The 27615-nt window shown below is 41.3% G+C and overlaps 3 protein-coding genes and 1 long non-coding RNA gene across 6 annotated transcripts in view; 2 read left to right on the forward strand and 2 right to left on the reverse strand.

Moving 5' to 3' along the window:
• Positions 1-3137, forward strand: part of LOC138961442 (transient receptor potential cation channel subfamily A member 1 homolog) — a 71918-nt gene extending 68781 nt beyond the window's left edge. For both annotated transcript variants that reach the window (XM_070333090.1, XM_070333091.1), the window contains one exon: positions 613-3137. In XM_070333090.1, the coding sequence (XP_070189191.1) occupies positions 613-822 (210 nt within the window). In that variant the 3' untranslated portion in view covers positions 823-3137. The remainder of the gene's footprint in view (positions 1-612) is intronic.
• A 6499-nt stretch (positions 3138-9636) lies between these two features.
• Positions 9637-15410, reverse strand: LOC138961435 (uncharacterized). The gene is made up of 4 exons (XM_070333084.1): positions 14500-15410; positions 12801-12928; positions 10557-10629; positions 9637-9918 (listed from the first exon to the last, which is right to left on the reverse strand). Exons 1-4 carry the CDS (start codon positions 15031-15033, stop codon positions 9730-9732), a joined length of 924 nt encoding a protein of 307 aa, XP_070189185.1. The 5' UTR covers positions 15034-15410; the 3' UTR covers positions 9637-9729.
• A 2898-nt stretch (positions 15411-18308) lies between these two features.
• On the forward strand, positions 18309-18969 carry LOC138961436 (uncharacterized). The gene is made up of 2 exons (XR_011454183.1): positions 18309-18448; positions 18919-18969. It is a non-coding gene; the product is annotated as an uncharacterized lncRNA (long non-coding RNA).
• Positions 18970-19085: 116 nt separating this feature from the next.
• Positions 19086-24809, reverse strand: LOC138960829 (RNA-binding protein 7-like). Of its 2 annotated transcripts, none has more exons than XM_070332476.1 (4): positions 24708-24809; positions 22422-22746; positions 20427-20598; positions 19086-19292 (listed from the first exon to the last, which is right to left on the reverse strand). In XM_070332476.1, the coding sequence occupies exons 1-4, from the start codon at positions 24786-24788 to the stop codon at positions 19145-19147; spliced, it is 726 nt and encodes a 241-aa protein (XP_070188577.1). In that variant the 5' UTR covers positions 24789-24809; the 3' UTR covers positions 19086-19144. The 2 variants fall into 2 exon arrangements, with proteins under 2 accessions (XP_070188577.1, XP_070188576.1); XM_070332475.1 differs by having other exon boundaries at positions 22404-22746.
• Positions 24810-27615: the final 2806 nt, after the last annotated feature.

Genomic DNA, 27615 nt, shown 5'->3' on the forward strand with positions numbered 1-27615 from the left:
ACTTCTAAAAGACTATTTGAAAGCTGGTCAAAAATTATCCAAAAGAGCATAATTTAAACTCCATGCAAGATGCCTGAAAGCTAGCGCAAAACTGGTGACATGAAAATCACCTGGGACCCCACAGAAGATCCTCCTTCACCACCAATTAACGTTTGTGTGCAGGATGAGATCGAGAAGATCCTCCTTCACGACCAATTAATGTTTGTGTGCAGGATGAGATCGAGAAGATCCTCCTTCACGACCAATTAATGTTTGTGTGCAGGATGAGATCGAGAAGATCCTCCTTCACCACCAATTAATGTTTGTGTGCAGGATGAGATCGAGAAGATCCTCCTTCACCACCAATTAATGTTTGTGTGCAGGATGAGATCGAGAAGATCCTCCTTCACCACCAATGAATGTTTGTGTGCAGGATGAGATCGAGAAGATCCTCCTTCACCACCAATGAATGTTTGTGTGCAGGATGAGATCGAGAAGATCCTCCTTCACCACCAATTAATGTTTGTGTGCAGGATGAGATCGAGAAGATCCTCCTTCACCACCAATTAATGCTTGTGTGCAGGATGAGATCGAGAAGATCCTCCTTCACGACCAATTAATGTTTGTGTGCAGGATGAGATCGAGAAGGTGCAGGAGGGTCAGAAGAAGCTGAACGGCGACGTCAAGAAGCTGAAGCGCACCGTCAAGGACCTGCGCGAGACCAACCAGCGCATCGAGTCCATGCTGAAAGCTATCCTAAGGGCCAACAAGATCGACTGGCAGGATGAGGATTACCAGGAGGAGGATGAAGTCGACCAGATAGAGGCTGGGCTCAGTTACTAAGCAACCGGCTTAGAGAGTATAAATCTGTATTGCTAGGTTATAAGTGGAGAACAGACCTGTTTACCCGTACTATTTTGGAGTAAATCATTTCTATCTTGGGGGGATTTTGGGAGAAAAAATAATCCATTTGAGGCCAGACTACGATTTTCAAATGTGCTTCAAATTAGGTTTGTGTTGCTAATGTTGGCGTTTGTAACCACTGAGTTACTGTTTTGGTCATCAGATTACTATTTTTTGACTTGGCCATTACTCTTGTCAAGTTTTGGGGGTAAACAGGTCTGCTAGAGAGTATTATTGTAAAAAAGTGCATTACATTTTGCTTTGAAGGCCATGAAAGTTTGTTGCATTTCATTTTTTTAAATTTTTTTTCAAAAGCCACCAGGTCTTTTCTTTATTTACCTTTTGGATAAATCTGCTGGTAGTTGTTAATTTTTTTGGTATCGTTCTTTTGAACATGTTTCATCTACTTTATGTTGACATTTTAATTTGGTCAACCCTCCATGGATATAGACCAACACTGGACCAAAATTTAACCTGTGTGACTTGTGTTAAAGCACTGGTGGTAAGTTCGGTTATATCAATGCTTTATGTTCTTCCATTTTTGTTGGATTAATCTCTAAGACCTAACTACATGGTGCAAATAGTTCATCTTTGTGCGTGTGCTGCATAGGGTTTCCCTTCATAAAAGCAATAAGCCTGTTGGTTTGGCAAACTGCCTTGACCGGAGACAGATATGACATTTTGAAAGGAACTTTTCTGCAAATTCTTGAAGAATGTGACTTCATTTTCAGAATTTGTGAAATCTTCTGCCAGTGGATATTTTAAGAGCTTGTGTAATGATGGAGTTTAAAGATTTGTACACAAACTGTAGCCCAAACGAGGACTGTTCTAAATGCAATTTTTCTTCTCCCTATTGTTACAATATAACTGGCTCAGTGCTGAACCAGTCAATAATTTGCAGTGACCAAGAGACTGTGTGTAAATGTTGGATTGACAATCTGATTGAAATCAAACCTTACAGTATATGACACTGAATTCTAAAATGTGTATATATTTTAGATATGAAATGAAATGCAGATCACACAATTTGCTAAATAAGTATGTAATGCACTGTATTAAAGGCTGCTATAACTCTTACAGTGTTTCCTCAGGAATGCTAACGGGGTAAGACTTTTATCTTAATTTTATACTTAAAGGGCTTTGTTGACCACATTATGCAGGTTTATTAAGTACTTTTTTTTGCTGAAATGTCTTCTTTTATGGCATTTTACTTTTAGGTAGGATCATTTTGAAACTGGTTACCTACCTTGTTTTTGTTCTTACTGGTTTTTTTTTTACTGTCTTGGCATACAGTCTTCAGTTGTTGATTTTGCTTGTTTGGGTCGGACAATATTTTTGTACAAATCATTTTTTTCTGCTGGTTGATATTTTTTGAAAAATATGGATATGTAAACTAAAACTGTTAAAATTGATGCCTTATATGGACTATTGCACAGTATTCACTTGGTCATTTCACAGAAAGTAACATTGAATTGTGAATTGGTCATTTCTTATATCTATAAGTTAGGATGTAATTACTTTTGTCTGTTTTATGTTTACATGACTGATGAATTTGTTGTAAGTATCCTTTGTGGAACATTTCAATATTTTTTTGCCTAGGATAAATGCTCCAGATGATCTACAAATTTAAGTCTGTGATTGAAAGGAAACTGTCTTGTGGGAGGGATGTTCCTAACGATCTATAAATTGTACACTGTGATTGAGAGGGAGAAGTATGTATATCAGATACAATTTTTGCTGGTTGGTTTCAATTTTGAAAGGCTTATATGATAGGTATTGTTAAAGCCTGCCGAACTGAAAGAGACTGAAGCACAATATATATCTGCTATTCAGTGGAACTCATCTTTGAAGACCTAAAAAAATCTGAGAATTTCAGGTCTTTAAAATGGGGAGTCGTAAAATGGAGGTAAATTTACAGAGGTTATGAACAGAAAGTCTGAAGAGGCAAGGTCTTAGAAAGGAGGGGGTCTTATATTGGGGGGTCTTAAAAGGGGGGTAAATTTACAGAGGTTATGAACAGAAAGTCTGAAGAGGCAAGGTCTTAGAAAGGAGGGGGTCTTATATTGGGGGGTCTTAAAATGGAGGTAAATTTACAGAGGTTATGAACAGAAAGTCTGAAGAGGCAAGGTCTTAGAAAGGAGGAAGTCTTATATTGGGGGGTCTTAAAATGGAGGTAAAGTTACAGAGGTTATGAACAGAAAGTCTGAAGAGGCAAGGTCTAAGAAAGGAGGGGGTCTTATATTGGGGGGTCTTAAAGGGGGGTCTTAAAGGGGGGGTTCCACTGTGGTCAATGGGAAGCGTACGGAAGCTTCAAATCAGGAGTTATGCCCGATGCTTATGGTTAATATTCAGTAGAAAGTTTAAGAGTTCTTCAAAGATTGTTTCTTCTGTGATTACGCGAAGATGCTGTTATAAGTCCAATTCAGGAATATTTACTATATTATTACACAGTAATTTATTAACCTGAAAATGAATTGAAATCTCAGAAATTAAAGGCCACACCAACATGTTTATGATAGAAAAGGTTATCTATTGAACAGAATCTCTTTTTGTTTAACATGTTACCTGTTTGATGTGATAGACTTGTTGTTTCCTTGTTTTGATTTGCATCAAATTTGAGCCAGTGGCAAGGAACTTTTTCCCCTCTCGGACTCCAAGATATTCACATGTAATCGTTGTGCATGTTTGCCCTTCATCCCTAACAAAACCTTGTGAATTCTTTTTACTATATTTTATCTTGTTGCCTGTTTGGCATTGGGTATAAAACAAAGGTCAACTTTTCAGGTACATAATTATGTCTTAAAATTAAATGTATTTTTCATTTCTTCTTCTTCTTCGTCGTTCGCTCAGCATCAGAGGGGTTGCACACGTTTCAGAGAGGGTCAGGAACCCAGTCTCGTGGACTTGGTGCTCAGCAACAGAGAGGATATCGTTCAAGAGGTCTCCACACTGGCGGGGTTAGGAAAGAGTGACCACGTTACTCTAAACGTCAAACTGGCATGGTTCCGGAAGGACAGCGAGGGAACGAAGCGACCCAACTACTCAAAGGCTGATTTTGCTGCTATCAACGAGTACCTGAAGAAGGTAAACTGGGAGAATGAGTTTTCCAACTTGTCAGTGGACGACACATGGAAGAAGCTGAGAGAGAGGATACAGACGGCCGTAGAGAGGCATGTTCCGGTGACCCGTTTCAGTGGCAGATCTACAAAGAAATGGATGGATAAAGGTACCCTGAGAACAGTACGGAAAAAACACAAGTTGTTTAGAAAGTGGTTGGAATCGAGAGATGGCAAAGTGTATCAGGAGTACTGTAAAGTCAGAAATCAGGCAAGGCGGGCTTGTAGAAAGGCACAACGACTGCTAGAACAGACAGTGGCAAAACAGGCAAAACGAAACCCAAAAGCTTTTTGGTCATACGTCAAGAACAAAACCAAGACGAAAACAGGAATAGCGGACCTCAAAAAGGAAGACGGCACCAAAACCACATCCGATCAGGAAAAAGCAGAGGTACTTAACGCATTTTTCAAAAGCGTCTTTACGGCAGAGGCTGACGGCGACCTTCCAGATCCACCAGAATACAACTTCACATCAGAACTCCGTGACTTTGAAGTCACATCAGAGAAAGTGAAAAAGCTGCTGGAGGGTCTGCAGGCAGGGAAAGCACCTGGTCCAGATGGGTTGAGTCCACTTCTTCTAAGCAAGGCAGCAGATGCTCTAGCCGAACCGGTAGCGATGCTCTTCAGGAAGTCTCTCGACGAGGGCAGGATACCCGAGGAATGGCGACATGCACGTGTGACACCCATTTTCAAGAAGGGCAGCAAACTCTCCGCCAACAACTACAGGCCGGTCAGCCTCACGTGCATCCTGTGTAAGGTCATGGAGACTCTAGTTCGTGAGCAGCTCATCAAACACCTACAGGAGAACGACCTCATCACAGATAAGCAGCATGGGTTTGTCCAAGGCCGCTCTTGCGTCACTCAGCTACTAGATGTTCTAGACACATGGACCCAGATTCTTGACGAAGGCGGAACGGTTGATGCTGTGTACATGGATTTCAAGAAAGCCTTTGATAGTGTGCCACACAGACGCCTTGTCCTGAAGACTGAAGCACACGGTATCGGCGGAAGGATCCTGGCCTGGATTGCGGACTTTCTGAGCGAAAGACGACAGTGTGTGGTCGTGAATGGAGTTCAGTCATCAGAGGCCGAAGTGACGAGTGGTATCCCCCAGGGAAGTGTTTTAGGACCCATGCTATTCGTACTTTACATCAACGATCTGCCGAACGTTGTCGCCAACTATGTCCGGATCTTCGCTGATGACACTAAGGTCTACACCAGAAGTGACGTTGAGGGAGCCCCACAAACCCTGCAGAAAGACTTGGATAGCCTCCAGGACTGGTCCCAACAGTGGCTGATGAATTTTCACCCGGAGAAATGTCATGTCCTGAAGCTGGGAAATAAGAGGTCAGAAGCTATCTACTACATGACAGGGACGGACGCGTCAGGTGAAGCTCGCAGTATTGCACTAGAGGAGAGCGATTTCGAGAAGGACCTGGGGGTCTATGTGGACAACAACCTGAGCTTCAACAAGCATGTCGCCCTTTCAGCAGCAAAAGCCAACAGAGTCATGGGGGTCATCAGGCGTTCCTTCGACTACCTCACAGTAGAAGTTTTCCTGCAGCTCTACAAGTCACTTGTCCGTCCTATTCTCGAATATGGCCACGCAGTCTGGCAGCCGCAACACAAGACACTTTGTCAGGAGGTGGAGCGCGTGCAACGAAGGGCAACCAAGCTTATAAGCTCGCTGAAAGACAAACCCTACAGTGAACGGCTGGCCACTTTGAAGCTACCTTGTCTAGAGCATCGTCGCAAGAGGGGGGACATGATTGAAGTCTACAAGTACCTTCATGGTTTCTACAAGACAGAGCGGCCACAGTTCTCTTTCTTCGCTGGTAGAGACACCCGAGGCAGTACCCTGAAGCTAAGCAAGCCCCGCTACAGACTCAATGTCCGAGGCAACTTCTTCAGCGAGAGAGTTGTGAACACGTGGAATAGCCTGCCAGACCAGGTCGTGACTGCACCATCTGTGAATGCCTTTAAGGCCAGGTTGGACGCCCACTGGAAAGATCTCCCCTCTGTGTTTGATCCTGAGTGCTACTAGTAACTAGCTAGTAACTAGGCTGATCCCACCATGCATGCCAAAGTTGCTAAGGTTACTACGAAAACGACCACAGAAGGATGAACAGGCCTAACTGGCCTCAAACATCTTACAAGTACAAGTACAAGTGAGCGTAGATGCGTTGTGCTGCCGTTACGCGCCTGACAAGTCAGGCCCAGCACATCCGACTTCAGCTTGTTTTTATATCAGAGTGTTCGCACTCCTAGATTGATTGCTTTACCGGGCTGCCGAGTTCAAGTATTTTTCATTTTAAATAGTTCTTGACATGTATTTTTGTGCTTTTTAAAAACTTGTAAAATATTTTCAGATTTGTGTTGTTTACCACTGGTATAATACGAAAAACAATAGCACTAATATAGTTAACACGACTAGCTGTTGTCTGTTGCGACAGTGTCTTTGAAGTTATAACCAAGCTGCTGCTGTTTTTTCATCTGTGCTTCTGTCATGAACCTACTGTATAATAGCCAGGCATGGGAATTGAAAAATTGTAAAAAAGGCTGAAAATTTATAACTGAAGACGCGAAGCGTCAAGTCGACGGCGCGAAGCGCCTAGCCTTACTAGGGGGGTCCGGGGGCATGCCCCCCCGGAAAAAATTTTCTCCAAAGAACCCAGATGGTGCAATCTGGTGTCATCTGAGCTCCAAGTTTGCCATTAAATTCTGTTTTTAGAATCAGAGTTTTTAGTACAAAAATGTACCAATTTTTGCTTTTTTGAAGAAAAAAAATATAAACATGTATTATATGGTTTAAATTTAAAAAAAAATGATCTGTTGAGACAAACAGGACAATGTAATTTGTAACACAATCTGTGCAATCTGGTTTACTTTCAAACATAAAAGTTCAATAACTGAGGCGGGCGGTAGCAATGCGTGAACAAAGTACGGAAAGTTTTCGCGGGCTTTTGCGCAAAGGCCAAAGTAACCGGTGCTTTTTTTGTGTGCCTCCCCCCTTTATTTTTTCGGCGGATACTTTTGCATTTTCGGCGGAACAACAAAAAAAATCGGCGGAAATCCGCCGTTCGGCGGACAATTCCCATGCCTGAATAGCATAGCATTTATCAGTCGATACATCTTTGCATGTTTGTTGCCCTCCTTGCTTGTATACTGTTAATGTCTGTGTTCTTAACAAACTTTAGATCGTTGTTTCGTGCATGTCTGCTGTTATCCGTGTGTTTTGAGAGACTTGTGACTTGTGATACTTTCTGTGGTTCCTGTTAATATAAGCAAATTCTTAACATTTTGCTCTCTCACTGTCAGGGAAATGCGTGTGTTGATATGGTGATTGTGCACAATCAAAAATAGCGAATTCATGGTACTTTTTCTTCACTTTGTGTTAAATGATTGCTTTGTGGGATTCTTGTGCGCTCGACACAAATTTACAAGAATCACACCGGTGTCAACAATTTGACTGGACTGTACCAATTTTAGCCAAACGATTGTGATTTCCATTAGCTGCTCTCTAACTATGTGTTATCAAGCCGGTTTTTGTTACTTGTTTGTAAAGAAAGTGTCGTTTCTTGTTGATTTTTTTGAAACTTTTCTGAAAATGATCCAAAAATGCCAGTTGGCAGTTTGATAACTTTTTCATCATTATTCTTAGTAATGATGATCATTTGCATAATTTTGTTCTCTTTTTGAGGTTGGTGCACAATTTTAATAAGGGCACACCCAGACCTGGGAACCCCTGTTTTGCACTTGGAGTATTCTCAAACAAACTTGGTGTATTTTCAGAAAAATGAGCGTACTCCACACAGCGTTTGAACATCCTTGATTAAAACATGCCTCACGCGTGTCCGTCACACCGTTAATTAAGTTTACCTATACATTTAAAACAAATGTTTTCTTCAATGTTTACTGACAAAAACTGTAATCATGTGACAAAATACTGGATCGGCTTCGAGATGGGCGTGTGAAGAAAAGTTGTCTAGGAATTTTTCTCGTCGTATTTCTTGTCCACTGATCGTATTCTCGACAATCATGCGTACAAAATACGGCGAAATCGTATGGGTTCCCAGGTCTGCACACCGTTACACTTATCAGTGTCACTGGAACTGGTTTTACAGTTTGAGTTGTCCACTGTATGTTTGATTTTTTCTAAGCCTCGTTTAATTTGATGTTTTTTACACAGTTTCAGTTTCACTGTGATTGTTCTGCTGATAAACCTTTTTGGTACTCGATGCAGAACTTTTTTTTATTCTCTGACAAGATTGAATATAGTCAATTGCTCAATGAATTCTGCATATTTTTACAAATCGTTTGGCCGCTGGATCCTTTGATTTTCTGCTCTTACCGAGAATCAGCGGTGATTCTTTACTCTTAGATTTTTTAATTGCATCTCAACACGTTTGATGGATCGATCTTTACATTTGTTGCATGACTTGCTGTGTTTTGACTGATTATATTGTAGCGTGTTTGTCTTCAAAGCTGAATGTATTGTACAACTAAATTATGCCTCTTGTAATATAAACAGAAGTGTACTTCCCTGAATTAGATATTTTCTAGAAAAAATACTGTTTTTGTTTCTTTAAATGCCTTATGGCAATTGAAGAGTTGCACCTGCAAAACAATGAGGCAAACAAATTTAACCACGCAATTATTAGTTTTAAAGGATGCAATTCTTCCACAACCCATCAAAAATTGGTTATTTTGAACAAACATAGTCTGTTTTGTAGCAAATCTTATTTCCCTGTGTAATATGTGTAGATTTTATTCAGAATATTTCCTACATCTTGTAAAAGTTTACGTTTTGTGAGTTCACAATGACGCAGTGTCTTCTAAAATCCTTATTGCTTGTACAAAACAGTGTCTTTTGTATGTTTGTACGATTAGTTTTGACTTGACTATTGTGCCCAGATGGATATTGTGTTTCCTAAAACGTTGCAAGCCCCTGGAGCAAATTTTTGATTAGTGCTTTTGTGAACAAGAAACAATTGACAAGTGGCTCTATCCCATCTCCCCCCTTTCCCCGTCGCGATATAACCTTGAATGGTTGAAAACGACGTTAAACACCAAATAAAGAAAGAAAGAATGTTTCCTAAAACCTGTTGCTGTTTTTTGCAGCTATATGTTAACACCATTGTGTCAATCCTCTCTACAAACTAATATTGGGAACACGAAGAAAGGGCATTTCAAACAGTCAATATAAAGGTATTCATGTACATGTATTGTGTAATTGCCAGCTAAAAAATGTAAGCCGACTGCTTCATTATGATAGTGAATAGTGTGATGTCAAATAAACTATATGTAAGCGGTGACACACTATTGTTTCAGACACAAACACACACTCACATTCATGCACACACAAAATAATACACTAAAACTCGTTCGCTCAACAATATTATTAGGAGTCTTTCATTCATACCATGCAAGTTGTAACAGAAGAACTCAAGAAGAAAGTTTTTACGTGGTATTCCTCCTTGTTATTTACACCTTCAGTTTTAACGTATAATAAACATGTTGACATACTACAAAACTGGCTACGAATCATACTTTTTGTTGTTGAATGTTGCCATTATGTGTTAGTGTGACTGAGAATAAATCCAGCATAACAGAACTGACTATACAAACAAAAAAAACCTTTTCTTTCCTGTAAGGGCAATGATCATCCCCTTTACGGCAGAAGGTTCCTGTCAGTAATAATCTCACGTTAGCACAGTAAAACACTCTTTCCTCATTTCCAATCCGACTTTGACGTGTCCTCAATAGGAAAAGCGCTTTTCCACACTTTGACAATCACAACCAATTTGTCTTTGTTTGTCCGTTCTGACGACACACTTATGACCTTCACCCTTTTCACCAGAAGTTTGTCCTCCTCTGCTGAACGCTCCACAACAACATCCACATAGTCCCCTTCGCTCATCTGCACACAGTAAGTACATGAGCATTAAGTCCCTGCAGTGAGCAGAGAAATAAATCTGTGACAATTAACTCTGTAGCACCTACTTTTACAAGAAGTAAAAAGAGTTCACTATCATTTAAACATAACAAGAGATTTGCTCACTGACAAATATAAATGTGACAACTCTGTAACAACTTCTTTTACAAGAGTACAAATGTGACAGGGAGACTACTGCTGCTGTCTCCTTATATGCTGTTGGGAACATGTGCACAGTCATGGCAGTTTTTATAGGGCTAATAATTTAGCTCTTAAATCTCAATCCTGTTTGACTGGCTTTGCCTCCAAAGGTAATTGTTGTGCTTCGTGAACTCAGTTACACAAAGCAAGGGGCAGTAATATTAATACTGGCTTTGAAGTGCAGCTGTTACAAAAGAACAAAACAGATAACCAAGTAAAACATTTCAGGACATTAATTCTTTAAAAGCAAACCAGTATACACGTAAAACATATCTTAAGACCATCAATTCCATGAATCATTCCCAATAACATTACAAACACTTCATTACCTACATTGTCATACAAACCTCTCCATAAGTTGTGCAAGATTTTCTGGAACATAAAAAAACCACCGAACTGCCATTCCAATCACAGTTTCATACCTGTTTGCTTTTCTTCAGTAGCTTTTCACCATTCAGACGAAGTCGACTTCCAAAAAAGATCTCGTCTACACGACTGAAAGGCAGCAACAACAAAAAGACCAATTAGTTACACTCCTGAATATTTGACTGAAAAAAGATAAGGGGATAAGGTCCACATCTGAATGCAAGACTTACACACAAGGCTCTTTTTTGTTCAAAACTCGTGTAACTGACTCATAATTACAAACCTGTGCACACTCAAAACGCTCATCAGTAGTAAACAAACCAAATTTCAGTAGTTTTTAAAATGTTTCAGTAGTAAGCTGTAACGACAGTTCAAGACATAATTCTGCTAAACAAAGCACACAAACTGAAACACTATGATGCAGTAGAATGGGAATTACTATTTATTAACAAACCAAGGTGAAACATCAACACTGTTGTAACATTTCTTCTGAAAATGTCTTTGGTCTCGTCAATCTGACACTCATTCATCACTGGACTGTTTGCCAGCAGCTTTCAATCACAAGTAAATGCCACGCAGACGCTGGACGAACTAAGTCTAAGAACAAAGACTCAATGCTGAGAACACGCGCGCTTCCGGTAAATCGGAAAACGTCTTTTCAGCGCAACGGCCAACTAATTGGTCAAACATCTTAAAACAGAAAAAAAGTACCAACAAATTTTTTTTGGAGTAAAACATCGGAATTTCGGAATTTTAATTAAAAATCCGTAGCACCGTATTCTGCATATAAAAATCGGAGAAATGACGGAGAAACCGTAGATGTGCACAGGTCTGTAATTATACAGTGAAACCCCTATTTTAAGATGGACTCGTTCCCTTTAGAGACCCTAGCTATTTTCTGGTGTTTTCACTTCATAAGCTGTGTCAATGTACCCCCATTTTAAGACTCTCTCCAGGGCGGGGATGTAGCTCAGTCGGTAGCGCGCTGGATATGTATCCAGTTGGCCGCTGTCAGCGTGAGTTTGTCCCCACGTTCGACGAGAGATTTATTTCTCAGAGTCAACTTTGTGTGCAGACTCTCCTCGGTGTCCGAACACCCCCGTGTGTACACGCAAGCACAAGACCAAGTGCGCACGAAAAAGATCCTGTAATCCATGTCAGAGTTCGGTGGGTTATAGAAACACAAAAATACCCAGCATGCTTCCTCCGAAAACGGCGTATGGCTGCCTAAATGGCGGGGTAAAAAACGGTCATACACGTAAAATTCCACTCGTGCAAAAAACACGAGTGTACGTGGGAGTTTCAGCCCACGAACGCAGAAGAAGAAGAAGAAGAAGAAGACTCTCTCCTATTAAAGACCTCATTTTCTCCCATATTTTGGAGGCCTTAAAAGGGGGGTTCCACTGTATATGAGCAAATGCCTCCAACATACTGCTGCATTCACCTGGGCCTTGGGAGCTACTGTCCAAGGGAACCAATCAATCAATCAATCAATATGAGGCTTATATCGCGCGTATTCCGTGGGTACAGTTCTAAGCGCAGGGATTTATTTTTTTATTTTTTTTATTTTTATTTTATGCAATTTATATTGCGCACATATTCAAGGCGCAGGGATTTATTTTTTTTATTTTTTTATTTTTATTTTATGCACTTTATATTGCGCACATATTCAAGGCGCAGGGATTTATTTATGCCGTGTGAGATGGAATTTTTTATACACAATACATCACGCATTCACATCGGCCAGCAGATCGCAGCCATTTCGGCGCATATATCCTACTTTTCACGGCCTATTATTCCAAGTCACACGGGTATTTTGGTGGACATTTTTATCTATGCCTATACAATTTTGCCAGGAAAGACTCTTTTGTCAATCGTGGGATCTTTAACGTGCACACCCCAATGTAGTGTACACGAAGGGACCTCGGTTTTTCGTCTCATCCGAAAGACTAGCACTTGAACCCACCACCTAGGTTAGGAAAGGGGGGAGAAAATTGCTAACGCCCTGACCCAGGGTCGAACTCGCAACCTCTCGCTTCCGAGCGCAAGTGCGTTACCACTCGGCCACCCAGGTCCAAGGGAACAACAAAGAACAAGAATTATACGCAAATGTATAAATGCATATTTGCACTCACATGGATATCCTCATGGCACGGATTTATCGAAAACTTCCACACTGCAGTTGCTTCAAGTCACAAACACACACACACACACTGTGACACACACACTTGGTCTCTCTCTCTCTCATCCTCTCTGTCACTCACTCACATACACATATATATATATATATGTTCACTCACTTTCTGGAGATGTCCAGCGCAGAGCTCACAACAGAATCTGCCCGGAGAGACTTCAGGTGAATTTTCATTTTCTTGAAGTTAAGCGGCGCTTCGTAATCATCATCAGTCAGCTCTTCTTCGTCAGATTCCTGTTTGAGAAGATAAACATATAAAAATTAGAGCAAAGTTAAATTTTAAAAGCTGTTAAAAGATAAGTGAAGATCTTTGGTTTCTTGTTGTTCACCGGCCCTTTATTACATCACCATCCTGTACCTCGACACTGCATGTCACAATTGGTCCTCATCTCTAAGACTCCCCCCCCCCCCTCCCCCCCCCTCCCCCCCCCTCCCCCCCCCCCCCCCCTGCTTACGATACCACTATATTTAAGCTGACACTAAAGTCCAGTACATTAACACAAAGATGCATGTACATGTATGTACTCCTAATTTCATAGTGTAAAAATCACCTCATGCTCATACGACATAGGATTTGAAACTTAAAAAAAGTAAATCAGGTCTTAATTGCTTATATTGGACATGAATTGGTTTATACGATTTGAGTTTTATGCCCTCACGGCTTTTTGATGTTTGCGTGTTTAGGTGGTATCAGCCATCTGCACTTATGGTAGAATGACCAAGATCTTTAACGTGCCATTGTGGTGACACGGGGGTGGGAGATGGATACCGTCTCTGGGTCTGCACATAAAGTTGACCCGTGTCCGTCCCGGCCTGGATTCGAACCAGCGACCTCTCGATCACAAGTCCAGTGCTCTACCACCTGAGCTACCCGGGCCCCCGAGTTTGAAACTTGACATAGCAAGGTTCATTCATAATCATAAGGCCCAAAAAAAATAGGTCTGTTTACGGTAACATAGGCCAAAAAAATAGGGTCGGTAGGTCGGGATTTTTTTTTTCTCCAAAAAACCATATTTTTACGTTATTTTGCAAAAAAAACCAAAAGATTTTTTTTTCCCCCCCCCAAATGCCAAAAAAAAGTCTAGGGTCGCGCAAAAAAAATAGGGTCGGTCGGGTTACCGTAAACAGACCTATTTTTTTGTTGGGCCTAATGCAATTCTAACACTGAGGGTGTTTATGACTCAAGCCAGTCAAGGTATGTGTGTGATTTAGCCCACAAAGTGTATTCTGGATTCAGAAATTGAGAAATATATATATATAATGTATATTTTGTACTTACCTAGCAGGAGACAAAAACAAAACTAAACAAATAAGAAAGAAAAAAAGCATGCAACACAAAACTATCGCCATAATAGGTTTTTTTATTCTTTTTAAATAGCCCAGTACTAGCCCTTGTTAAACTGTGTGTGCATTCTACATAAGGCAAAAAAAAAATTGTCTGTTTCTGGTCACCCGACCGACCCTAAATTTCGGCGCCGACCCTAAACTTTTTTTTCCAAACTCAAAATTTTGTTGTTGTTGTTTTTTTGGTGGTAAAGGACAGGGTGAGAAAATGAACAACAAAAACGTGTAAAAACGAAAGTCCGCTGACGATTTGTAAATGTGTTGAGTGTCTTGTCTCTATGTATAGTGAATCCAGTCTCTTTGCGCGATTTTTAAAGTTAGTTTTATTGGTCTACATTTGGGGGTAAAAAAAAATAAAAAATAAAAAAATCCCTACCTACCGACCGACCCTATTTTTTTTAAGCCATGTTACCAGAAACAGACAATTTTTTTGGGGGGGCCTAATGTTCAATTATACCCACCTCATCCTCATCATTTTGTTGTGACTTCTTCCCTCCAGACTTGTGTCTCACTGGGACAACACAATGTGACAAACTTGTGGGGTGTCCTTTGTGAATCAAGGCAGAGTCACCCCCTGCCAATGACACTGTATCTACTGGCTGGAAGACGCACGACAACGTTCTGCACAACAAATAAGCGCTTGAGTTTACCGCAGCAGCACTTTGGAAATGTTTGTGTGACTGTATGATTCCTGTCCTTGCTCGTAAGTCATTTGTCTCCCTTGATGAACACACGTTCGCAAGAACTGTCATATTCCGACACCCGTGAATATAAAACGATACACCCCAGCTATCTGGAGAGAACCCATAACAACCCTGAAAATGGTGAAAGTTGTGTCGTCTGCCAAACACCGGTGAAGAGATGTATCTTGTACTATATGGGCAACGAGACAGTGGTCGAAGTTGAAAAGTTGACAGCTGCAAAAGTCTTGATGCGAAGCCTTCCCCGATTCTCGTCAGCACTCCAAGAGTGCAGGAAACAGGATTTGAAAGCATCACTGGTCAAGCTGAATGCAGAGGGTTTCTTTCAAACGTTCAAAAAGTCGGCATCAAAGAACACAAAATGACCTCTGGTTACAAACGTATCGCATGGTTTTCACTCGCTTTCACATGAAGGGGAGTAACTCCTCATTCTTTTGCATAGTGGCCTCCCTTAGAAAACCTGCTGTTCTTCAAGTTCTTGACTTTTCTTCCCATACCTAAGTTCCATACTTTGATCTGAGATTGACTTTTTATCTTTCATTTGGGATTTTCTGTGTCTTATTTATATTAAACTGGAATTTACGATCTGTGAGAACCCTTCATTGTTCAAAGTTTATTTATTTACCTTCATTCCCTTTGCATACAGCTATATTTTCAGTCCAGGTCCAACAGTGACCTATTGTTGGAGGCTGGGAATAAATAACACTGTGAGTGTGCATGTCTGTTGTGTATATTTCTCAATGGGAAGGATGGTGACTGTATCAGGGGGGATCCAGGGGATCCAGGGGGGGGGGGGGGGGGGGTTTCGGAAACCCCCTCCTAGCCTAAAAAAAAACCCCACCCAATAGCAAACAAGAAGGGCAAAGCCCATACGACTCACATGCTTGACCTTGACATTCAGGGTCAAGGTCAAATAACTAAACCTAGCAATGACATCATACACTAAGAACTGCTTTACACATTTTTCCTACCAAAATACATGTGACCTTGACCCAAGGTCATCCAAGGTCATGCAACACAAAGCTGTTAATTCAAGACATAGGAAGTACAATGGTGCTTATTGGCTCTTTCTACCATGAGATATGGTCACTTTTAGTGGTTCACTACCTTATTTTGGTCACATTTCATAAGGGTCAAAGTGACCTTGACCTTGATCATATGTGACCAAATGTGTCTCATGATGAAAGCATAACATGTGCCCCACATAATTTTTAAGTTTGAAACAGTTATCTTCCATAGTTCAGGGTCAAGGTCACTTCAAAATATGTATACAATCCAACTTTGAAGAGCTCCTGTGACCTTGACCTTGAAGCAAGGTAAACCAAACTGGTATCAAAAGATGGGGCTTACTTTGCCCTATATATCATATATAGGTGAGGTATTCAATCTCAAAAACTTCAGAGAAAATGGGAAAAATAGCTGTTTTTTAGGCAACCTTTATGGCCCCTGCGACCTTGACCTTGTAGCAAGGTCAAGATACTATGTATGTTTTTTGGGGCCTTGTCATCATACACCATCTTGCCAAATTTGGTACTGATAGACTGAATAGTGTCCAAGAAATATCCAACGTTAAAGTTTTCCGGACGGACGGACGACTCGGGTGAGTACATAGACTCACTTTTGCTTTGCATGTGAGTCAAAAAAACCCCTGATGGCTCAGATTGCACCAGATTGCTCCATTTACCTTGGTTTTTATCAAAATTTTCCGGGAGGGCATGTCCCCGGACCCCCTTAGGAGCCGGCCTTCGTCTTCTAAGTGACAGTATTAGAAAGTAGTTGGGTAATTTGTTGGCTCAGGTTGCACCAGATCGGTCAATTGTCCTTGTTTTGATCCAAATTTGTCTTCTAAATTTAACTTTTTGGAAGGTGTATTAGGGGAAGTGTCTTGGCTCAGATCGCACCAGATTGCTCCATTTTCCTTGTTTTTATCAACATTTTCTGGGGGGCATGCCCCCAGAACCCCTAAGAGGTTCGAACGCTTCGCACCCTCAACTAAACGCTTCGCGTCGTCGAATTGTCCCTAAAAGAAATTTGGAAAAAAAACCTAAAAGTGATGTGATCCGCCCCTGAGTATACTTTGTTTCCGCGCATCAAACACAAATACCGCCACTAAAAACAGCAAACAACAAAGAAGCAAACAATAACAAAAACAAAACTCACACACGTGTAAACAGAAGGCAGATAACTAAATTGGCTGATTGATCAATTGTTTACTTATGAGCCTTTATTACAGAAGGAACCATAATTATGATACAATACAAATTAATGACAAACGACAACAAGATTAAAAAAATGTTCACAATTATTGTGAAAATACATTATCATTTAAAAAATCAAAATAAGAAGAGGGTCTAACAGGAACAATTCTCTGTGCAAAATTTCAACATTTTGAATAAAAACAAAAATACAGTTAAATAAACTAGCACATTAAAAAACAAACAATTAAATAGATTTCACTCTTTGTTGCTTTCCTAAATGTTCACTGCTCAAGACATTCTCCTTCTCATTCATTTCATTTATGCATAAAAATCAACACTGCTGTCAACAGTTTGTAGTTACATGTACAGGGTGACACGAAAAAAACAGATCCCACCAAAAGTTTAATATTTTCTGAAATAATCAGCCGATTCTTTTATTTTTTCAGGTGAGCCAAGCTGAAATGATGTTCTAACAGCCCACCAAGTTTGAGCTTCAAGATGTCATGGACAACGGAGCATAAGACATTTATAGTCGAGGCCTATTTTCGGTCGAATTCTATCCACGCTGCTCAACTGGAATTCAAAAGACAGTTTGGACGTAGAGACTTTCCTGTTAAATCAGTTATCTATGGATGGAGGGATAAGTTCAGAGACCATGGGACTGTCAATAACCTCAATAGTAAAAACCCTAACAGGGGATCCCACTCTGGTCGACCTAAATCAGCAAGGACACCGAGGAATATTGATTCAGTCAGAGAGTCTGTTGTGCGCAGCCCGAGCAAATCTGTTCGCCGGCGAAAATAGGCCTCGACTATAAATGTCTTATGCTCCGTTGTCCATGACATCTTGAAGCTCAAACTTGGTGGGCTGTTAGAACATCATTTCAGCTTGGCTCACCTGAAAAAATAAAAGAATCGGCTGATTATTTCAGAAAATATTAAACTTTTGGTGGGATCTGTTTTTTTCGTGTCACCCTGTAGTATACTTCTTGCAAGGCATCTCCAGGACAATACAAAGATCCCTAGCAAAAATAGTTTCTCACAGTGTCTGTACAATTTTAAACACTCGCCTTCTCAAAACTGAAGACACACAAATCAACTTGCATCTGCTCCCTGAAATCCTTTTATGGCAAATAAAACCCACTTAAAATATTTCGAATTACACATGAAGAGTAGTTTGAAAGTGGACCTCCACAACTAATGTGACAATTTATACCTTCAATGGATCATACTTTAAAGTGAACAGACATGTTAGATGATTAAAGTCTCTATGGCATGCGTTCATGAAACAAGACATGAACATCGGTGGCTGAAAACAAAGACATGTTCTACAAACAAACCAGCAACTGACAAAATTTAACCTATTTCAATTTTCTTAATTGCCGTGCAAACACTGAACTCTCTTCTCTTTAGTCTGCAACTATTCTTTCCATCTAAAAGCTCAACTACATGAAAAGTACACCTACGTTAGTGTCAAGGTGAACAAACCTAAACAAGCAAAGCAACCATGAGGCATAGACCAAATAGCCTGGACCGCCAATTCGTCACGTGACCCTTCGAGGTTACGACGCTCGATTTTCACAGGGGCGCTTAGCGTCCGGTTTGAAAGACAGTGAAAAGAAGCACGCTCTTGTTATTTGTGACAATGGGAGGTGACAATGAACGGGATTTTCCAAAACTCCAAACTAAACTTAACACAACTCATCGAAAAACATGTTCCATATGCACTTTAGCTGAGTTTATTTTAGCATTTTCAGAACTTACCTCGGCAACTTCGTCCATGTTTACAATCGACACCGGATATGACATCCCCCTGATTTCGAAAGGCCAAGAAGAGCGGGGTAGTAGTTGCGCTGAGAAGGATAGCACGCTTTTCTGTACCTCTCTTCGTTCCTAAATGCGTGAGGCCGCTACCTCGTAATAGAGAGAAAGAGCGGAGAGAGAGCTAGTTGGCGGTCCAGGATAAATGGTCTATGCATGAGGGAACCAAAATATAAGTTTCATTATCTCAGTCACCTCTCCCCCCCCCCCCCCCCCCCCCCGATAAAAAAACCCACCCCACACACCCCGCAACAACAGTTAAAACAAATGAACCCCTTCCCCATCTGCAACCCTCCCCCCCCCCCCCCCCCCCCCCCCCCAACCTCCCTCCTTTCCCCCAGAATAACAAAAACCCACACGAAACCATGATATATACACAACTGGTGGTTACCAGTTTTGGTTTGGGTACCACTGCTGCTGAAAACTCTGAGCATAATTGTAGTTGTAACCGCCATACTGGTTCTGAGCCATCTGCTGTTGCTGTTGCTGAGCTTGGAAACTGGAGCTCATGCTCTGCTTTTGTAACACACGATTCCTGAAAGATGGAAAAACAATTCAAATAAAACATCAAATCAATGTATTCTTCATGCGTAATCCAGAACTTTCCTCGGGGTCACCTTGTGATTCAAGTTTTGCGTGCCACACCTTTTTTTATCGTGCCACAAATCCCTTTTACATTTACAATGGTACAAGTCACCTCCCAATATCGAACACATTCTGTTTAACCCAAACTTGAAACTGCCATGACCTTGAACATCGATGAGGGTTAACCAGACTATGGTCATCAAACCATAGAAGTGTGCAAAGTTTCGAGGCTCTAGCTTCAATTTCATCCAAAACCTCAACGCTAAGTTTTTCGTAAACAGACAGTCCCCTCTGACCAGCCTAACCCTCTTCATTACTATGACTATCCTGATTATTCTTAATTCAGGTGAGTGAAAAATCCGTTTTTTATTAGATTAGGCCCCTTCTGCCAAACCAAAGCCAGACATGGCATTTACTACCCTTAGGTTCAAACATCCGTCTGGTATAGGCAAATAATGCTCATGGCGTCAGAGACAAAAAATGTTGTGCTGGAATCAAATACAACTGGTTTAAACTGAAAGACTCAAAGAGGTACCTGCAGTCATCAGCGAACAGCCCATAAAATTTACAGCTGCAGTGTTTTCTCGCATAGCACTGGCAAGCACTACCAAAGAGACGCTAGCCAACTTCTAGCATTGCCTGTGGTGCTTGCAGGCCCATATAAAACACTCTAACCTAAGGATAAGGATAAGATTTTATGTAGTCTTGTGAGGTTACCCTCATGGAAATTCAGGCTGCTTTCTCCCTGGGGAAAGCGAGCTGCCATTCAGAATACAGCGCTTCCTATATATATTTTTTTTTCCTGCATGCATGTATTCATGTTTCCAAGCCCTGAGGCTTTCGCTGTGAACTTGGGTTCTTTATCTTGTGCATGCGTGCACACGGGGGTGTTCGGCCACCAAGGAGAGTATACACAAAGTTGACTCTGGGAAATAAATCCCTCGACGAACGTGGACATCAAACCCACGCCGATAGTGACAACTGGTTTTGCAGCCAGCACAGCTACCGACTGAGCTACTTCCCAGCCCACCTAGCTTTACTCACTGATACCACTCTCGCAGCTAAATCAGGGGACAGTTCATACCTCCTGTCTTCAAAGGACTGTGGCTGCATGTTGGATGGCGCGAAGCCGGCACTGTTGCTGAAGGGTTGGGACAGCGGTTCTGCTGCTGGGCCGTTAAAAGGGCGACCACCGGACCCCCCACTCTCTGTCCCGCCCGAAGAAGACCGGTTCACACCTCGCTGATGACCATGGCCTGGAAACATACAGAAATATTATTATTTTATAGAAATGACATCTTACCTGACAGTCAAAGTAATGTAGTTGTACAGTGGGACCCCCTTTTAAGACCCCCCCAATTTAAGACTCCCTCATTTTTAAGACCTTGTTTTCTCAGACTTTTTGTTCATAATCTCCGTAAAATCACCCCCATTTTAACCCTTACACTGGTGCAATTCTGTAACACATGTTACATAGCCACTGGTGAATTAACAGAGAGAAAAATAAAGAAAAACGGTCATGTAGTTTTTCGCATCCATGGGAGGTAATCGGAACAGACCAAACAGACTGAGCCAGTAGCGCGACATATGTCGTGATAACCAGGTGACGGTATACCTAAAGTAGCGCGACATATGTCACGACAACCAGCCTAAGGGTCAAGACTCCCTCCCTTTCAGGCCTGATTTTCTCAGACTTTCTGTTCAAAACCTGTGTAAAATCACCCCCATTTCAAGACTCCCTCCCTTTAAGGCCTGATTTTCTGTTCAAAACCTGTGTAAAATCACCCCCATATCAAGACTCCCTCCCTTTAAGGCCTGATTTTCTGTTCAAAACCTGTGTAAAATCACCCCCATATCAAGACTCCCTCCCTTTAAGGCCTGACTTTCTGTTCAAAACCTGTGTAAAATCACCCCCATTTCAAGACTCCCTCCCTTTAAGGCCTGATTTTCTGACTTTCTGTTCAAAACCTGTGTAAAATCACCCCCATTTCAAGACTCCCTCCCTTTAAGGCCTGATTTTCTCAGACTTTCTGTTCAAAACCTGTGTAAAATCACCCCCATTTCAAGACTCCCTCCCTTTAAGGCCTGATTTTCTCAGACTTTCTGTTCAAAACCTGTGTAAAATCACCCCCATTTCAAGACTCCCTCCCTTTAAGGCCTGATTTTCTCAGACTTTCTGTTCAAAACCTGTGTAAAATCACCCCCATTTCAAGACTCCCTCCCTTTAAGGCCTGATTTTCTCAGACTTGTGGAGGTCTTAAAGGGGGTTCCACTGTACTGTAAGACATATTTTCTGTCATTGGAAACAGAAACAAAGAAAATCAAAGTGTAACTGTAACACTGTCTGCGTAACTAAATATCATGATTTCATAATAGACAATACGAAAAATTCACAATAACTCAACTTATCAGCCTTTTGATTAGACAAACAGAATACACAACAGATGAAAATTGATGATTAACCTTTCTTGTTTTTTTCCAATAAAAATATCAAGCTTTAATTGGACCAATCCACATTTCTCCACAATACAATAGGACCATCGAACTAGAGCCCTCCCTCCTCACAGTCACCACAACAAAAAGACATTGTAAGCCACAACACACATTCAGGCACTAACAGTTCCCACATGTTATTTTTTCTCTTTTTTTTCTTCTCTTTCTTCTCTGACTAAAAAAAAAACGGGGGGGGGGGGGGGGGGGGGGGGGGGGAGAGAGAGAGGAAACTGGGTCTCAAATAGAAATAAAGAGCATACGTGCATACATGTACCAGTCTACCTCTACCAAATAAAACACAACAGTTAAAGGGAAAACAAAAAAGTCTGTTTACGGTAACATAGGCAAAAAAAATAGGGTTGGTAGGTCGGGATTGTTTATTTTTTTTCCCCCAAAAAACAAATTTTGAAGTTATTTTGCCAAAAAACAGACTTTTTTTCCCCAGATGCCCAAAAAAGGTCTAGGGTCGCGCGAATAAAATAGGGTCGGTCGGGTTACCGTAAACACATTTTGTTTTTTTGTTGGCCTAACACCAAACCAAAACCGAAAGCACAAAAATCATGCAAACCAGGGTAAGGGATCAGACCGGAAGCTGAGTGATGCCCCTTCTTTCTGTCGTCCATTGTATGAAATGACCTTGAGCGGTGATAATCAGACCCGCCCCTCGAGCTTCGTGATGGGGAGTCAGCGTGTTGTGAGTAGGCATGTGCGGAGGGAGAACCAGCGTGACTGTTGTCGTGCTGCGACCCTGTGCGACCTTTCAACCTCAGGTGATTGTTAAAGAGTTTGATGCCGTCCATCACTTGTATGGCGTAAGGGACGGACTCTGCATGACGGAACTCCACAAAGGCAAACTTCTTTGGAGTGCCATCTTTCTCCTTCGGTCTGAACACTTTCTCCAACGGACCTGCCTGGGAAAAGAGAAAATAATCATGTTGTTGGGAAAAAAAAAACAAGTCGCGTAAGGCGAAATTACTACATTATTTTAGTCAAGCTGTGGAACTCACAGAATGAAATTGAAAGTAGTCCGCCGCTAGTGCAAAAGGCAGTGAAAGTGACGAGCCTGTTTGGCGCGGTAGCGCTGTGCTTCATAGCACGCTTTACTGTACCTCTCTTCGCTTTAACTTTCTCAGCGTGTTTTTAATCCAAACATATCATATCTATATGTTTTTGGAATCAGGAACCGACAAGGAATAAGATGAAAGTGTTTTTAAATTGATTTTGAAAATTTAATTTTGATCATAATTTTTAATTTTTTTAATTTTCAGAGCTTGTTTTTAATCCAAATATAACATATTTATATGTTTTTGGAATCAGAAAATGATGAAGAATAAGATGAACGTAAATTTGGATCGTTTTATAAATTTTTTTTTCTTTTACAATTTTCAGATTTTTAATGACCAAAGTCATTAATTAATTTTTAAGCCACCACGCTGAAATGCAATACCGAAGCAACATTATTTTTAGGATATATTTCTGATTCTTGTCCGACTTGTTTGGATGTTTTTGATTCAGGCTGGTGTGTGTGTGTGTGCGAGTGTGTGTTTAACTTTACAATTAACCATTGATTTATGTGTATTAGTTTCTTTGTAAGAATCTTTACAAAGCATGCAGTATTGCATCTGCCCAGATCTCTGAATGAGATGTTTTTTCCGTAATATTAATATCATGTCAGTCTAGCAAGAGCATTGTTCATGCGGTCTGCAATTCGTGATCCTCCTCATGTGACAAATCAAAGGGAAACCTGCGGTCAATAGTCAAAGGAACAGAAAGTAAACAGGTCTTATCAATGTCAATACCTTCTTTGTATTGATCATTTGATGCAGGTCTTTTTGTCAAGTTTTGACTAAATGTTTTAACATAGAGGGGGAATCGAGGCGAGGGTCATGGTGTATGTGTGTGTGTGTATGTGTGTGTGTGTGTGTAGTGCGATTCAGAGTAAACTACTGGACCGATCTTTATGACATTTGACATGAGAGTTCCTGGGTATGATATCCCCGGAAGTTTTTTTCATTTTTTCGATAAATGTCTTTGATGACGTCATATCCGGCTTTTTGTAAAAGTTGAGGCGGCACTGTCACACCCTCATTTTTCAATCAAATTGATTGTTTGTTTGTTTGTTTGTTTGCTTAACGCCCAGCCGACCACGAAGGGCCATATCTGGGCGGTGCTGCTTTGACATATAACGTGCGCCACACACAAGACAGAAGTAACAGCACAGGCTTCATGTCTCACCCAGTCACATTATTCTGACACCGGACCAACCAGTCCTAGCACTAACCCCATAATGCCAGACGCCAGGCGGAGCAGCCACTAAATTGCCAATTTTAAAGTCTTAGGTATGACCCGGCCGGGGTTCGAACCCACGACCTCCCGATCACGGGGCGGACGCCTTACCACTAGGCCAACCGTGCCGGTTTGAAATTTAGGCCAAGCAATCTTCGATGAAGGCCGGACGTAAGATAGTTACATCACCCTTTTCCTGACTTGGTCTTCAGTTTTAAAATCTAGCTGTAGAGCGATCTAGCACAAAAGCTAGAGAAAATTAGAAGCAGGAATAAAGTCACAAAATGCAGAATTCGATTTTATCATCTTAACTCAAGGCAAACGTTCGGTCACATCTTAACTTACTATATTGGATCATTCAAATACAGAATAATGTTCCTGAAAGGGCACGAATGAGAAGGTAAATCGTGCTTTCTCTTTGAATTTGAGTCAACACAAGCAACAGCACCAAATCTTGACGAATTTTGATTTTGAGGTTTTGCTGAACAAAACCCGAGCAAATGCAACAACGGAACACCCTCGAATTGCAATATTGGTTAGCTCTAAATGCAGACTAGGGGCTATTTTACGATTTCTGGAATATTACCTGCAGGAAAAGTTCGAAAAGATGATCTTCAGACACTTGATCTGCCAAACCACCGACCCACAGAGTACTATCGTCACCCATTTTGACTCAAGCAACCACGTGCACCATATGAGAATACAGCCATATGAAGATTTTGAGTATGGGGCCGTCTGTAATTTTATTCATGAAGGTACACCTCACTTTTTCTTCCTTCTTCTTCTCCTTTTTCTTTGTTGTCTCGTAATTTCTGTTCAAAAACTCATAGCTTTATGACATGCTATACAGTTTTGTTCTGAAATCCTAATTTTCTATTAAAACCCTCCAGTGGTTTCAGTGACAATAACTGTTCTGACCGGAAACATTGTGAAATTCAAACCTATTCAAGAATCTTGGTGGGGTATATTTGTTTCTTTTTCACCAGAGTTACAGAAAAAAAGGGGGGGGGGGGGAGAGGTCAACGTATCAATGAGTTTTATTAGTAACAGTATTTTTGTGCTTTCAGTCTTTTTTTTTATCATAAATGTTTCACAGACACACTGAATTTTTGTATGGGTTTGCTTAAAAATGGATTTTCTTTTTGACAACAATAATAACAATTACTTTTCTTCATTTAGAGCGTAAAGTAACAAAATCTGAGAGCACACTCGCAACCATGAATCCGTCTCAATTTAAAGGCCTAAAGGGAGCAAACTTTCCAAATATTGACGAGCAAGGCTCTGTGTGACTTGCATGACTGGCCTCCCTTACACTGTGCAACGCACCTGTGGCACCCGGCTATCTGCTATCTGATTATTGTCAATGGAATCTCTTCCTTGCCAAGAAGTACAGTGGTACCCTTCATAGTCGAGAACAGCCCCCCCACCCCCCACACACACACACACATACGCACGCACACAAGCACACAGACAGGTAGGTACGCACGCACATTCAGAGACAGAGGGACACAAGCACCGTTTGTTTGTTTAACGCCCAGCCGACCACGAAGGGCCATATCAGGGCGGTGCTGCTTTGACATATAACGTGCGCCACACACAAGACAGAAGTCGCAGCACAGGCTTCATGTCTCACCCAGTCACATTGTTCTGACACCGGACCAACCAGTCCTAGCACTAACCCCATAATGCCAGACGCCAGGCGGAGCAGCCACTAGATTGCCAATTATGAAAGTTTTATGTATGACCCCGGTTTGAACCCACGACCTCCCGATCACGGGGCGGACGCCTTACCACTAGGCCAACCGTGCCGGTCACAAACACCGTGGCGCTGACACAAAATGACATGCACACATGGGCACACACACACACCAGGGGCGGACGAGGGGGGGGTTTCTGGGTTTTCCGGAAACCCCCCCCCAGCCAAAAAATAAAAATATTTTTGTGTGTTTTTTTGGGTTGAGTTTCAATTTGTTGGGTATTAATCAGTGACAAAATCTGCTGCCTGGAACTGGTAATGATCATCCTCAGAATGCACCAGCTTGCACCATTTTGCATCCTTTTTTTCAAAATTTTCCGGGGGGGCATGCCCCCGGACCCCCCTAGCAAGCTAGGCGCTTCGCGCCGTCGGCTCGGCGCTTCGCGCCTTCACACCCATATCTTCACAATATACTTTTGGAAACCCCCCCCATAAAATGAACTGATCCGCCCCTGCACACATACACACTGGCTGACACACACTACACACACACCGTCATTGACACATGCACACCGTCATTGCACACACCCACACACCCACACACACACTCACACAAACACACACACCAGGGTTTGTTTCAAATCCATATGGTAATTCTTTCAGCGGTTTCCTTATTTTCTATGATCTTTGAAAATTTCCACATTCTCAGTTTAGGGACAATTCGATGACGCGAAGCGTTTAGTGTAGGGCGCTAAGCGTTCGAACCTCCTATGGGGGTCCAGGGGCATGCCCCCCCCCCCCCCCCCTCAAGAAAAATTGAGTAATCGGGTGCAGTCTGAGCCATCAGTTTTTCCATAGACCTAATATAGGTCCCTGGTTTTTCTTTATTTTTGTCTTCTTCTTTTTTTTTTCTTTTTTTTTATTAGGCTAGGAAACCTCGGAAACCCCCCCTGGATCCGCCCCTGCACACCACCCACATACACACACACAAACACAGACACACCACACAGATACCCTGACACCTTGCATTTCAACTGGTAACTGTTTCGCCACAAATGGTTCGCACGCTTACAGGGAGGCAACTCTTCCTGACTATCACTGTCGACATGACTCTCGTCATGCAGTTAAACACCTAAGCAAATCGGCCATTACCTGGTCACGGTGGATACCATTTAGTTTGTAGTGATACTTTGTTACAAGAACAAAAGTCAAGATATAATTTCACTTGGTTTCAAGAAATAACAAACAATTTTGTTTCCAACAATACAAAAACTGCTGTTGGTTTTTCAAGTGCTTATCATCAGAAGTACTATTTACAAAGTTTGTATTTAAAATAAAGCAAAACTTCCCCGACATACCTTTTAACAACAATACACATAACCAAAAATATTTGGATTATTTGGAGCCATGACAAATGGCTGAATACAACTTGAAAAATATATACTCTTGAGTACATGATGAAAAATAAGAACGTGTTAGTGTAAACCGGTTTTTTTTATTTTTAATTAGACACGTGCAGAGATTTAAACCAAATGTGTATGACATTGATTGTGGTAAAAAAAAATAAAAAAAAAAGTACTGGAAAATAACCACACAAATGTCACTGAGAGATATTAAAAAACATTTTTAAAAAATGACAATCCTTGTGATATACCCTGACGAGAAAAAAAGTGAATCAAGAACTGAACGCACACACAGAGACGTGCACAGTAGCAAGCACATGAGCGCTTGTGCGCAGACACACACACACACACACACACACACAATGCGCACTTTCAACGGTCTCAAATAATTAAAA

Source organism: Littorina saxatilis, linkage group LG3 (assembly GCF_037325665.1).
Source record: "Littorina saxatilis isolate snail1 linkage group LG3, US_GU_Lsax_2.0, whole genome shotgun sequence".
In the NCBI taxonomy this organism is placed as follows: Eukaryota; Metazoa; Mollusca; class Gastropoda; order Littorinimorpha; family Littorinidae; genus Littorina; species Littorina saxatilis.